Source organism: Schistocerca serialis, chromosome 1 (genome assembly GCF_023864345.2).
Source record: "Schistocerca serialis cubense isolate TAMUIC-IGC-003099 chromosome 1, iqSchSeri2.2, whole genome shotgun sequence".
NCBI lineage: Eukaryota > Metazoa > Arthropoda > Insecta > Orthoptera > Acrididae > Schistocerca > Schistocerca serialis.
In genome coordinates this window covers 752,761,220-752,774,530 of record NC_064638.1, presented here as the reverse complement: position 1 = coordinate 752,774,530, position 13,311 = coordinate 752,761,220, and the positions used below count along the sequence as shown (strand labels likewise).

The window sequence follows — 13,311 nt, the reverse complement described above, 5'->3', positions numbered from 1 at the left end:
CTGTGCTTAGACAGTGCTCTCTTTCCAAATAACAATAATGCTTTTTTGATTAACAGCGTTTTCGCAAGCATGCACAGATGTGATGAAGGCTTTTAGCGGTGAGAACAGGAGCGGACGTTTACCGTTTCTGAGACATGTTGAAAGCGGGACTTTACGAGTTCCAGGTAGAGTAACGTGACAGATGGGCTGTCCCATTAGGATTACTAAGAAGAATGCGTTCTGTTATTCAGGGATATTATCGTAAGCATTTCCTGAATGCATTGCAACAGATTTCTATAGGATGTCCAGAGGGAGATTTACATAGACGTGAGACGTCAGTATAACAGTGACAATCTTTTAACTGCACCTGTGAGGATGGGACGTTAGGCAAACTTCTCGCTCGGCAAATAGGCTGGTGCTGGACTCAAAGGTACAAAGGCGATGTGTCAGTGCACCAGTGGCGGTGGCTGGTAAACAAATGCACGCCCGGAGGTGTCTCATATGTGGGACAGGCTGGACCGGCATGCACACCTGACACATTCGGTCATAATTCTGCCTTGAACCCCTATAGGGAACAGATCGCTGATACATTGTGGTCAAATTTCTTATCGATAGTTTTACGTGCAATGAGCATTTGTGCACTGCATTATTTCGGCCGTTTTAGTGTTGTGAGCATGTTTACACTGCATTATGCATCCATTATTTTGCCAGTTTTACGCGCATTGAACGTGTCTGTACAGCAGAATACTGCATTATTTTGTGAAGATGTCTGTAGGCTGTGCAATGCATTATTTGACAGTTTACAATTGGTGCGTGTGTTTGCAGAGCGTTTCAAATGCATTATGTTGACAATTTACGAGTCGTTTACATGTCTGTACATCAGTGTACTGCATTATTTCTGTAGTTTGCAGGTCTGTAGGCTATTTATTGTGACCCCATGCACGTCAGGGCCAGTGTTTTTTTATCAGTGTAATAAATAAGCTGTATGAAATCTACCCCTAAATAAATAGTTCCAACATCCGACTGAAAATCAATAACAAGAACACACGCATTTTTTCGCATGGTTCGCCATAATATAGACCGCACTGCAGTTCCTTCTCTAAATCCTCGCACAAACGAAAAAATGGCTGACATCGAAATAAGTGTCCAAGGAATAGAAAAGCAACTGGAATCACTCAACAGAGGAAAGTCCACTGGACCTGACGGAATACCAATCCGATTCTACACAGAGTACGCGAAAGAACTTGCCCCCCTTCTAACAGCCGTGTACCGCAAGTCTCTAGAGGAACGGAAGGCTCCAAATGATTGGAAAAGAGCACAGGTAGTCCCAGTCTTCGAGAAGGGTCGTCGAGCAGATGCGCAAAACTATAGACCTATATCTCTGACGTCGATTTGTTGTAGAATTTTAGAACATGTTTTTTGCTCGCGTATCATGTCGTTTTTGGAAACCCAGAATCTACTCTGTAGGAATCAACATGGATTCCGGAAACAGCGATCGTGTGAGACCCAACTCGCTTTGTTTGTTCATGAGGCCCAGAAAATATTAGATACAGGCTCCCAGGTAGATGCTATTTTCCTTGACTTCCGGAAGGCGTTCGATACAGTTCCGCACTGTCGCCTGATAAACAAAGTAAGAGCCTACGGAATATCAGACCAGCTGTTTGGCTGGATTGAAGAGTTTTTAGCAAACAGAACACAGCATGTTGTTATCAATGGAGAGACGTCTACAGACGTTAAAGTAACCTCTGGCGTGCCACAGGGGAGTGTTAGGGGACCATTGCTTTTCACAATATATATCAATGACCTAGTAGATAGTGTCGGAAGTTCCATGCGGCTTTTCGCGGATGATGCTATAGTGTACAGAGAAGTTGCAGCATTAGAAAATTGTAGCGAAATGCAGGAAGATCTGCAGCGGATAGGCACTTGGTGCAGGGAGTGGCAACTGACCCTTAACATAGATAAATGTAATGTATTGCGAATACCTAGGAAGAAGGATCCTTTATTGTATAATTATATGATAGCGGAACAAACACTGGTAGCAGTTACTTCTGTAAAATATCTGGGAGTATGCGTGCGGAACGATTTGAAGTGGAATGATCATATTAAATTAATTGTTGGTAAGGCGGGTACCAGGTTGAGATTCATTGGGAGAGTCCTTAGAAAATGTAGTCCATCAACAAAGGAGGTGGCTTAAAAAACACTCGTTCGACCTATACTTGAGTATTGCTCATCAGTGTGGGATCCGTACCAGATCGGGTTGACGGAGGGGACAGAGAAGATCCAAAGAAGAGCGGCGCGTTTCGTCACAGGGTTATTTGGTAACTGTGATAGTGTTATGGAGATGTTTAGCAAACACAAGTGGCAGACTCTTCAAGAGAGACGCTCTGCATCGCGGTGTAGCTTGCTCGCCAGGTTTCGAGAGGGTGCGTTTCTGGATGAGGTATCGAATATATTGCTTCCCCCTACTTATACCTCCCGAGGAGATCACGAATGTAAAATTAGAGCGATTCGAGCGCGCACGGTGGCTTTCAGACAGTCGTTCTTCCCGCGAACCATACGCGACTGGAACAGAAAAGGGAAGTAATGACAGTGGCACGTAAAGTGCCCTCCGCCACACACCGTTCGGTGGCTTGCGGAGTATAAATGTAGATGTAGATGTAGATATCATTTTCTCGGTACTTCTCGATATGAAGCACTAGGCAGCATCCTACCGATCGCTAGCGCAACGTAATTTCCAAGATATAGACTGGAAATTAGATCTCTACAAACCCGAAACCTTAGCTAGGTGGGGCGCGCTGTAACCCACAGAATAACTAGAAACCTGTTACGCCTGCAAAGACATTTACTCGGCAACTCGAAACAAAGAGAGGAAACTGATATTTTCACTCTCGAATACCGATTCGGTGATGTAGTAGATTCCAAATCATCCACATAATTTACAAGGTAAACTAAAATGTTTCTCATGTCTAGAGAACCGGCAAACGCGTCCTCCACACGCTAGATGCACACAGCACAATCGATCTTCTCTCAACTAAATAAAGGCGCGAAATGTGCAGAAGCAGTCAACCAAACAAACTACATGGGCGGGAATAACGATCCAGCGCAAATACATTTCCATATTCAATCTTCTGAAAGTTCCACACAATCACGAAAGCTATCGAACACGTACGAAGTATTAGTTCGCCAGCCGGCCGAAGTGGCCGAGCGGTTCTAGGCGCTACAGTCTGGAACCGCGCGACCGCTACGGTCGGAGGTTCGAATCCCGCCTCGGGCATGGATGTGTGTGTTGTCCTTAGGTTAGTTAGGTTTAAGTAGTTCTAAGTTCTAGGGGACTGATGACCACAGCAGTTAAGTCCCATAGTGCTCAGAGCCATTTGAACCATTAGTTCGCTATTTGGTCGTCTGGAGGACAACGCATTTAATTCCTACACTCCATCAGACATCTGCAGTCTGACAGCTCCTACCATTAATGGGAAACGTGAATCACCCCCGCACAGGTCATCGGCGCGGGCTGCAGTCCAAGCACGTACAGGTAGAATGTTTATCCTAAGTAATCGGTTACATATATATTTTATCCCTGTACTTACAACTAAATTTTACGAAGGCGGTCTCAGTTGAACGATATTCGACAATGAGCGAATTGTCGGAAATACACTCTGTTGATGGCTGTAGCTCTGGAAATAGAAATATCAGTACCATTCTTATGACTTGACACACTCTTCCCATGCTATCACAGTAATCCACGTGAAATCCATACCTTCCTTACCATTGGACATAGCCACTTCCATTACACTTGTCGGAACACAAACACTTACTTTATAAGCTTGATGCTCAAATACGAGCATATCATGCACTCAGTACTCCTAAGTATAATACTTCGTCAATAACCGATTGCTGGCGATATGAAATAATACTGAGAGAAAATCAACCATGGGTGGACATGTCTCATAAGTTTTTCTTGCTAGTGCTACCACTGTGTCCTAGAAAGAGAGACGTAATCGGCCAGCTGTTAAAAAAAACTCGATTCCCTACAACTACTGTATGTTACTGTCACAAGCGGTCATGGTTCTACAGGTGCATACAAGTATGTATGTTAAAAGTTATACTGGCTTTATAAATCGAGGTACGACATTACCTCTGAATGAGATGGTTTTTCTATCTGTACAAATACCGAGTCGGTGATCGCTGGAGTGTATATTATCAAACCAGCACTCCAGTTACACTTAGCCCACGATACAACCTCATTATAAAATATGTGAATTTTGAAAGTGATTCGGCTAAGGGACGTGGTATGTAAGTGGTATTTGGGACTCCCTCATACCACCCCAGCTAGACATTCCTATACTACTTGTAACGTATTTTGGCTCGATACCATATCAGAGGTTCTGCGATATATCCACTGAATTATAGGCGATGACTGATTGAGAAGGAACACAAACAGTAGTAGTAGGTAATGTGCTGATTGAGGTCATAAGAAAATTTACACAAGCTTTTCAGGTCTCTAGTGTTGCACTATCTCCCAGAAATGATGTTCACTATTTGGAACCAAGTCTTTCCATTCAACCGCATACCTGTGTCGGGTCACACCCACAAGTGAATCATATTTCTGGCACTCTCATATCTCGAAACGAGACACCTTTCTTGAATATTTCTGCTACAGTAAAAGTCCAACGTGGTTTTAGTCAGCCCCTATGCATCTTGTAACTGCTCCCATTTCTACAGCTTAGTGCATGTGTTTGTTCCAATTTAAGTCGGAACTGAGCAGAAGTCGGAGAAAGACATATCCACCACCTTCTGCAACCCATGTAGAAACAGAACGACCTAAGTTAGTGCAACAGGACCATGCGTTGACCATTCGGTGGGAATGGGCGCAATGTGGTACGTCTCCGAACCAGATACAGATACTACAGACCGAAGCAGATCCGCATCCATTCAAATCTATCAGCCCAACATGCTATCATCATTATTTGGCACCATTCAACAGAGAAAAATTACGAACAGTAAAAGCTCCACTAATTTCACCCGATATAGAACTCACCTAGGCGCCATTGCTCACGCGATGACGCATAGCTGTGTTGTGGATCCGGCGCAGAGAGAGAGAGAGAGAGAGAGAGAGAGAGAGAGAGAGAGAGAGAGTTGTCGTAATGCTTCCCAGAATAGCATTCTCCTAGAATTCCTAACGGGACACCCAGTCTGTCATCGAATTTACCTGTCAAACTGCTACTGCTGCCTATGTAGGACGATCCTATTAAATACACAGCTTTTGATCCATTGCAGAGGTCAGTTTAAGGTTTCATCACCCGTAATGTAGGATGATGTCCATATCCCACAGACTATACTGTAACTCAGAATGAGATTTTCACTCTGCAGCGGAGTGTGCACTGATATGAAACTTCCTGGTAGATTAAAACTGTGTGCCGGACTGAGACTTGAACTCGGGACCTTTGCCTCTTGCGGGCAAGAGCCCTACCAACTGAGCTACCCAAGCACGACTCACACCCTGTCCTCACAGCTTTACTTCTGGCAGTACCTCGTCTCCTACTTTACAAACTTTACAGAAGCTCTCCTGCAAACCTTGCGGAACTAGCACTCCTGAAAGTTTGGAAAGTAGGAGACGAGGTACTGGCAGGAGTAAAGCTGTGAGGACGGGACGTGAGTCGTGCTTGCGTAGCTCAGATGGTAGAGCACTTGCCCGCGAACGGCAAAGGTCCCGAGTTCGAGTCTCGGTCCGGCACACAGTTTTAATCTGCCAGGAAGTTTTATACTGTAACTCGCATGAGGCACTCCCTGTGACCCTGTGTCATTGTTTGAAACATTTTTTTCTAACACACTGTGTACACTGCCATACATTTTGTTTTTCTGCCACGACTTCGAGGTCTGTCGCAGGTCCTAAACTGACATTAAGACACTCTGATCCACGGCCTCTCACAGAAAACTAGACATCGCACAGTGTAAATCATTTTGTTACTGCAACCACCATAACACGTGACACATGGTGGATGATTTAAATAAAGCAACATACGGAAACTAGAAGGGTTTGGCTGCATTGTGGAGAGTTTCCAAACTGATGTCTGAAAGTGATTGACGTCCTCTACATTTAAACTCATCTGTCACAGTGAAAGAATAGATTTTGACTCTACGTTCCCTTTCGACTGATTCCTCATATTCCACTCATGTACACGATCACTGTTTCGCTGCTAGCAACCCCCAGAGGTTGTCACCCATCCACAAAACTCATTCCCCAAACCAAACAAGCATTGTCAGTCAATCATTATGTGGTAACAAACAGCGCACCAATGCATGGATGGGATGGAAAATACACCGCCAATGTACTGTAATAAGAAACATCACAACTAATAGCGCAAACAATCTTAGCAATTTTACAGTAACTTCATCAATGGCCAATGATGTGACAGCACGTTTCCCCAGTTTCAGTTGTTGTTGTTGTTGTGGTCTTCAGTCCTGAGACTGGTTTGATGCAGCTCTCCATGCTACTCTATCCTGTGCAAGCTTCTTCATCTCCCAGTACCTACTGCAACCTACATCCTTCTGAATCTGCTTAGTGTATTGATCTCTTGGTCTCCCTCTACGATTTTTACCCTCCACGCTGCCCTCCAATGCTAAATTTGTGATCCCTTGATGCCTCAAAACATGTCCTACCAACCGATCCCTTCTTCTAGTCAAGTATCATACCTAAATCGCCCCTTCTCTACGTTGCGAGTATCACTGCGAATGTAGATAGATGACTGCTCAGTACGTCCATTTAGTTTTAATTCTCGAACACACAAACCATCAAAGTATACCAGAAAGCACACTACATATTTCTAACACCTCGAGCATAGTGCTTAATTTATGATCTATCTCTCTGCGTATGAGAATCACAGAGCATCATCGCTGTCTTAGGGTAAAATTAGAGAATGAAAGACCCTCCTCACACTGTCATTGACCAACCCGCCCTGCAACAGCGTTACCGAATTAATATGCAACCGATCAGAAGAAGACCGCTACACTCCACATCTCATGAATGAGTCCAGCTTTCCGAGTCCTAACCCACCCAAGTGCACGAGATTTATCGAAATGCACCCATGTCGAGGAGCTTAGCACTCCTTATCAATGTATAGTAACAGATTTCAAAGTGTTATGATGTAAAAGCAGACGGTTAAGAAGAATATGAAATGAATGATTTTTATGCACAATGGACCCTCAGACAGATGGAGTTCGATGCATTTTTACATAAATCAACCAAGCTATCAATTGTAAAGTGTTTTTCTAGAGTCTAGGATCGGTACCTGGAAGGTATTGGTAAGAAATAACATACACACACTCCTAAGGCTAAACATTCTGCCGGTTCTCTAGACATGAGAAACACTTTAGCTGACCTTGTAAATTATGGGGATGATTTGGAAACTACTACATCACCGACATCGGTATTGGAGAGTGGAAATATCAGTTTCCCCTATTTGTTTCGAGTTGCCGAGTAAATGTCTTTGCAGGCGTGACAAGTTTCTAGTTATTCAGTGGTTTACAGCGCGCCCCACCTAGCTAAGGTTTCGGGTTTGTAGAGATCTAATTTCCAGTCTATATCTTGGAAATTACGTTGGGCTAGCGATCGGTAGGATGCCGCCTAGTGCTTGACATCGAGAAGTACCGCGAAAATGATATAATATTATGGCGAACCAAGCGAAAAAATACATGTGTTCTTGTAATCCCTGAGTCTGGAGATGTGTGTAGAAAAGCGAGCAAGCAAGGAAGCTGGTTCGGAGCAGAAACAGTAACATGTTTGTGCCGAGGAGAAACAATCCCGAATTTGTAGAACAGTTCTGAGAGCGACTTCAGTCCGTTGTGCGTGCCCTGGTCGCACGTGGGTGGTGGATGACTTGTGATCATCGGCTGTGGGAAAGTATGTAGTGCAGAGAGGAGTATATATATTGTACTGTCCATCTTCGTGGTATATGTATGAATGCTGTAAAAGGTATGATTTTGTTTGGTGCAGGATACGAATTGTATGTTTACTACATCGACATGGGATACGGTGGTATATTGCTGGGTTGGAGATATGTTTCATGTTCTAATATTCAAGCTCATCTCCTCAGTGGGAGAGCAGTGAAAACAAGTAAGAGTCTCTTCGCATTTGACAATATGTATGATAGTGTGTAAGATTTAATTGCCGGTGCAATATGATGATCTGTGTAAAATAACCGCTGAAAGTCTCGTCTGCAGACGGAAAAAAGGCGGATGGTGCTTCCAAACCGGCAGCATCAGTAATTCGGCGGGTAAATTCGATAAGAGCCAATCATAATGCTCGATTCATTCACATCCGCTGTGCTGGGATATAGGAGCCTCTACATAACAGAGGGAGAGTTTGTGTGTGTTGAAAGCAGGAAGGGTAACACGTGATGGACGGGGTACCATGTTAGGTCCATGAGGAAGACTGCATTCGACCTTATTCTGCGTTATTTTCGTAAACAGGTTCTGTTAGTGCAAGAATTTCCATGCACACAATGTAAGCCATCAAGAAAGCGAGTGTTAACGATTTCTGTGCCACTATACAATTTCCATGAGGTCGACTCGGTTCTTATTTTTACGTAATCATGTGATATCAGTATAAGATTGAGAACCTTGTTAGATGCACTTGCAAGGGTTTGTAGCTACACGCACGCACTTCGTGGCATTGCATTAGTCACACTGAGCAGCTAAGCATGGTTAGACGCATCTCTCAGTTAAACTAGTAACAGTGCACCCTGTGCAACTCTGTCATCAATGTTAAAGACACTTGCTGCCCAGAGGCATTTCGCGTATGAGACCGGTATGAGCGTGCCTTGGAGTTTCGTGACATTGGTATAACACTGACTGTATACTCGAAAATAGAAACAACTTTCACCTGCGTCGGGTGAGCGCGTCGCGTCTGTGACAACGCGTTCGCCCCTGGAGCATCTGCGCTCCCGCCAGGTCGCGTCAGCAACGGTGTCTACATGAACAAATATTTCTAGAGGAACTTCTCCTGTATGAAGTATGAAAGGGATGTCACCGCCTCATGCTTGAAGGCAACGCTGCGTGGTTTGACAGCTGACGGGCGCGTCACTTTGCTGGGAATGCCTGTAGCCTTCTGTACGGTCTAGTTTACTGGGGATGGCGGAGGGTGCTTGTGCGTGTTGTTTTTGTGTCTGTTACATTATTTTGTGAGCGGGTCTGTAGGCTGTGCTGTGCTTTATTTGGACAGGTCATGAGTTGATATCGTGTCTGTACATCAGTGTAGTGCATTATTTAGGAGTAGTTTTCATGTCTGTGCTGAAATTATTTCGGTAAATTAGGCGTTGTTTACGTGTCTCAAGACAGTTATTTAGAAGTAGTTTACAGGTCTGCAGACTTTGTATTATGACACCAAGAACATCAGGGCGAGTGTTTTGCATCAGTGTGATAAATATACTCCATCCATAAATAAAATTTTCCAGAATAAATAGAGTACACTCCTTCCTTACTCTCCCCAGCAGCCCAGCGCAGGCTGAGTCATTTTCGCGCCATTTCCCCCTTCAGACAACCATCTTGGATTACGTCACAGGAGGGATGACAGTTCAAAAAATGGTTCAAATGGCTCTGAGCACTATGGGACTTAACTTCTGAGGTCATCAGTACCCTAGAACTTAGAACTACTTAAACCTAAATAACCTAAGGACATCACACACATCCATGCCTGAGGCAGGATTCGAACCTGTCACCGAAGCAGTCACGCAGTTCCAGACTGTAGTGCCTAGAACTGCTCGGCCACCCCGGCCGGCTTGACAGTTTCCTTCCGGTGGCTAATACTGTATACTAGGTCAGTTGTACTCTAGATTTCATGGTGGAGAGGCTGCCTGCAAAATAAAGACTCATGCCCAGCACAGGCAGAATCCTTTTTCCCACCATTATCGCCTCCCCCCTCCGCCATCTTGGATTACATCACGAAACAGACGACAGCACGCTCTGGTGGTGGTACTGTGTACTAGGTCTAGATCTAGTGGTGAACACATTGTTTTTCGCCATCTTGGATAATGGTACTTGTGTCATCAGCTGACATCATGGCTGCCATATTTAATTACGTGACGGAACAGACAACAGTGCCCTCTAGTGGTGGTACTATGTACTAGGTCAGTTGGAGTGTGGACTTTGTGGTCAACACACTGGATGGTGGTGCTGCCTCTGATTGTTTAAATAAAGACTGGTGCATGATTTTGACAGTTGATGATTAGCAAGCATGTTTGCAAAGTCCTTTAGATGGATTATTATTTTGACGATTTACGAGTTGTTTTGCTCTCTGGATGTAAATGTATTGCATTATTTACGATTGGTTTGCATGTCTGTAGGCTGTGCAATGCGTTATTTTGACAGTTTACAATTAGCAAGTGCGTGTGTAGAGCATTATACATGAGTTATTTAGGAGTAGTTTGCAGTTCTGTGTGCTGTGTGGCATGTCAGAGCGTGTGTTCTTTATCGCTGTGATAAATATACTCCATCTCTAAATAAGTTGTTCCAAGTAAATAAAGTACACTCCTTCCTCTCTCCAGCAGCCCAGAGCAGGCTGAGTCCTTTTCTCACCAAACCCCAGGAAGAGGTAGCAGTCGGGTGACTAGGTTAGTGGAGGTGAGCTTTGTTTCCTGCAATATTCTTAGGTTGGTGGATAAACCCCAAGTGACCTTTCTTTGCCACCAAAATTCAAATTTGGCGTCAGTTCCCAGGACAAGATGGCAGTCAGGTGACTTAGGTTAATGGAGGTAGTCCAAGTGTACTATCTTTCGCACTATTTTCTTAGCTTAGTAGAGATATGGGAATTTACCTTTCTTTTCCACCAAAATTCCAACTTCGTGCCGGTTCCTAGGGGGAGGTGGCGGTCAGGTGACTTAGGTTAGTGGGAGTAGCTCATGTGACCTATCTTCTCGCGATTTTCTTAGGTTAGTAGAGGTAACCGTGGTGTGATGCATTATCCTGTTGGAATTTGAACTTCCTGCCATTTTTCTGGGGGAGGAGATGGGAGGTGGAGGGGTTAGGTTACTGGAGGTAGCTGAAATGACCTATCTTCCCGCCAAAATTCAAACTTCCGCCAAAAGCCGCCATCTTGGATGATGTGTTCACCGCCATCGTGGATTACGCCCACTGCTTGAATACTGCTCAGCGGTGTGGGATCCGTACCAGATAGGGTTGATAGAAGAGATAGAGAAGATCCAACGGAGAGCAGCGCGCTTCGTTACAGGATCATTTAGTAATCGCAAAAGCGTTACGGAGATGATAGATAAACTCCAGTGGAAGACTCTGCAGGAGAGACGCTCAGTAGCTCGGTATGGGCTTATGTTAAAGTTTCGAGAACATACCTTTACCGAAGAGTCCAGCAGTATATTGCTCCCTCCTACGCATATCTCGCGAAGAGACCATGAGGATAAAATCAGAGAGATTAGAGTCCACACAGAATCATACAGACAATCCTTCTTTCCACGAGCAGTACGAGACTGGAATAGAAGGGAGAACCGATAGAAGTACTCAGGGTACCCTCCGCCACACACTGTCAGGTGGCTTGCGGAGTATGGATGTAGATGTAGATGTAGATGTAGATGTAGATGTCATCTCCGCCATATTGGATAATGGTACTTTGCCGTATAATCACCCTTGCCCCAATACTGTCATGTAATAATCGCTGTATATCCTGGCGACTGACTGCTTAACCAAAATGCATGACACAAACAGCAGGCAGTTATCCCTCATGACATTTCACCTCACAATTAAAGATTTTTCTTTTATCTTAGGTGCTGCTGCTGTTGCTGTATGCTGTTTCTATGGTTTGAAAACGGCCATCATGACCACTCCGTCGACTCCTGCTGTTGCACCGACTGTGAGTGCAGCTATAAGGATACCCATGAAGTGAGGCAACACTACTGCCCCAGCTGTAAAGCTTTCATTGGGGCTTACGAGAAATAGCTGTCCAATGAGTCCACTTGTTCAATACTCTGTTGCTGTGAGCTGAACTAACCACCCCGAGTATAAACTCCACCTATGTGATGCTTTGAACTAACAGTGAAGATTTACTTCATTTTATAACCATCAAATCGCCGAAGTGCCAAAAATGTTATGTTAGTACAGTTGCAGATTTTCTTTTTCTAAGTTTACCAATACGTGTTCCACTGTGTAATGCAAGACAAGAAATAAAAGACTGAAAAATGTCATTTGACTTATAATGTTTGAATATTTACGTACTTTTCTATCGCTTGGTGAGCTGCGGGATGCAGAGACTGCCTTAAACCTGCTGGCCTGCTTAAGGCTTCACCAGTGGAGCCAAGAAGCTGTTCGTCATGTGCTGTCACGAGGGGGAGCCACTGTTGCTGCTTGCGCAATTGCTGCAGTGGACACTGATGCCGCCGGCCCCCGTCGCCTAATTGGGGACCATGGCTACGCTCACTCTGTGTCTTGCTGCTGCACAGGCAACTGCATTGAACGCCGCCAACATGCCTTACAGGAGATATCGACGTCGTCGTCGTACAACAGTTTACGAAAATATAGAAAACATCGAACTTACTACAACATCTGCGGACAAGAACAATCGTATTCCAGTGAAGAGTGTTGCAGCCCACGCTCTCGTCGATGGACCTAGTGTATTCCTTGGATGTTCACTTAATTTTAGTTTGGATATTAACGACACATTCTCACATGGAAATGGATAGTTCACTGTCGCCATTGTGAGGGGTGGTAGCGGAGTCTCTAGTGTACCTGGACTTGAAAGTTTTAATGATAGAGATATAATTGCCTATCTTACCTACCGTATGTTTGAACTTGCTAATAAAGACTTTGGTCAATCTGCTTATGACTCTACTTCTCCACTTCCTGGATAGGTGTGTGCCTGCTGCTACTGGTGACAGGGCCCACACTCCATAAGGCTGACTGAGCAACCAGCGCCCTGCGAAGGCAATTCTGTGTTTGTGAATAGTAAATATGTCTCTGTGAATAATGTTTTCTTGACGCATAAGAGCGTGAACAGATCGTCCTCACTGCACCTTGCTTGGCACAGTTCTAACGACAGCCTGTTTCAAGACTGTGACATGTTTTGCAAATTTTGGAAACAGCTGCTCAGGTTTAAGTAAAATGCTAAATTTTATGTGAATTTATTGATTTTATTAATCATTTTCTCATACAATACGTTTGGGTTTTCGTAATTGTCATTCATCAAAAGAAAATGGTATCTGTTGCACATACCCCTTGGAAATGGTTTTACACTACTGGCCATTAAAATTGCTACACCACGACGATGACGTGCTACAGACGCGAAATTTAACCGACAGGAAGAAGATGCTGTGATATGTAAATGATTAGCTG

The 13,311-nt window shown here is 44.3% G+C and overlaps 1 protein-coding gene across 1 annotated transcript in view; it reads left to right on the top strand.

Annotated features, from left to right (window-relative positions):
• Positions 1 to 12,167, top strand: part of LOC126482101 (uncharacterized) — a 72,057-nt gene extending 59,890 nt beyond the window's left edge. Inside the window, exon 4 of the mRNA XM_050106080.1 lies at positions 11,751 to 12,167. Within this exon, the coding sequence (XP_049962037.1) occupies positions 11,751 to 11,922 (172 nt within the window). The 3' untranslated portion in view covers positions 11,923 to 12,167. The remainder of the gene's footprint in view (positions 1 to 11,750) is intronic.
• Positions 12,168 to 13,311: the final 1,144 nt, after the last annotated feature.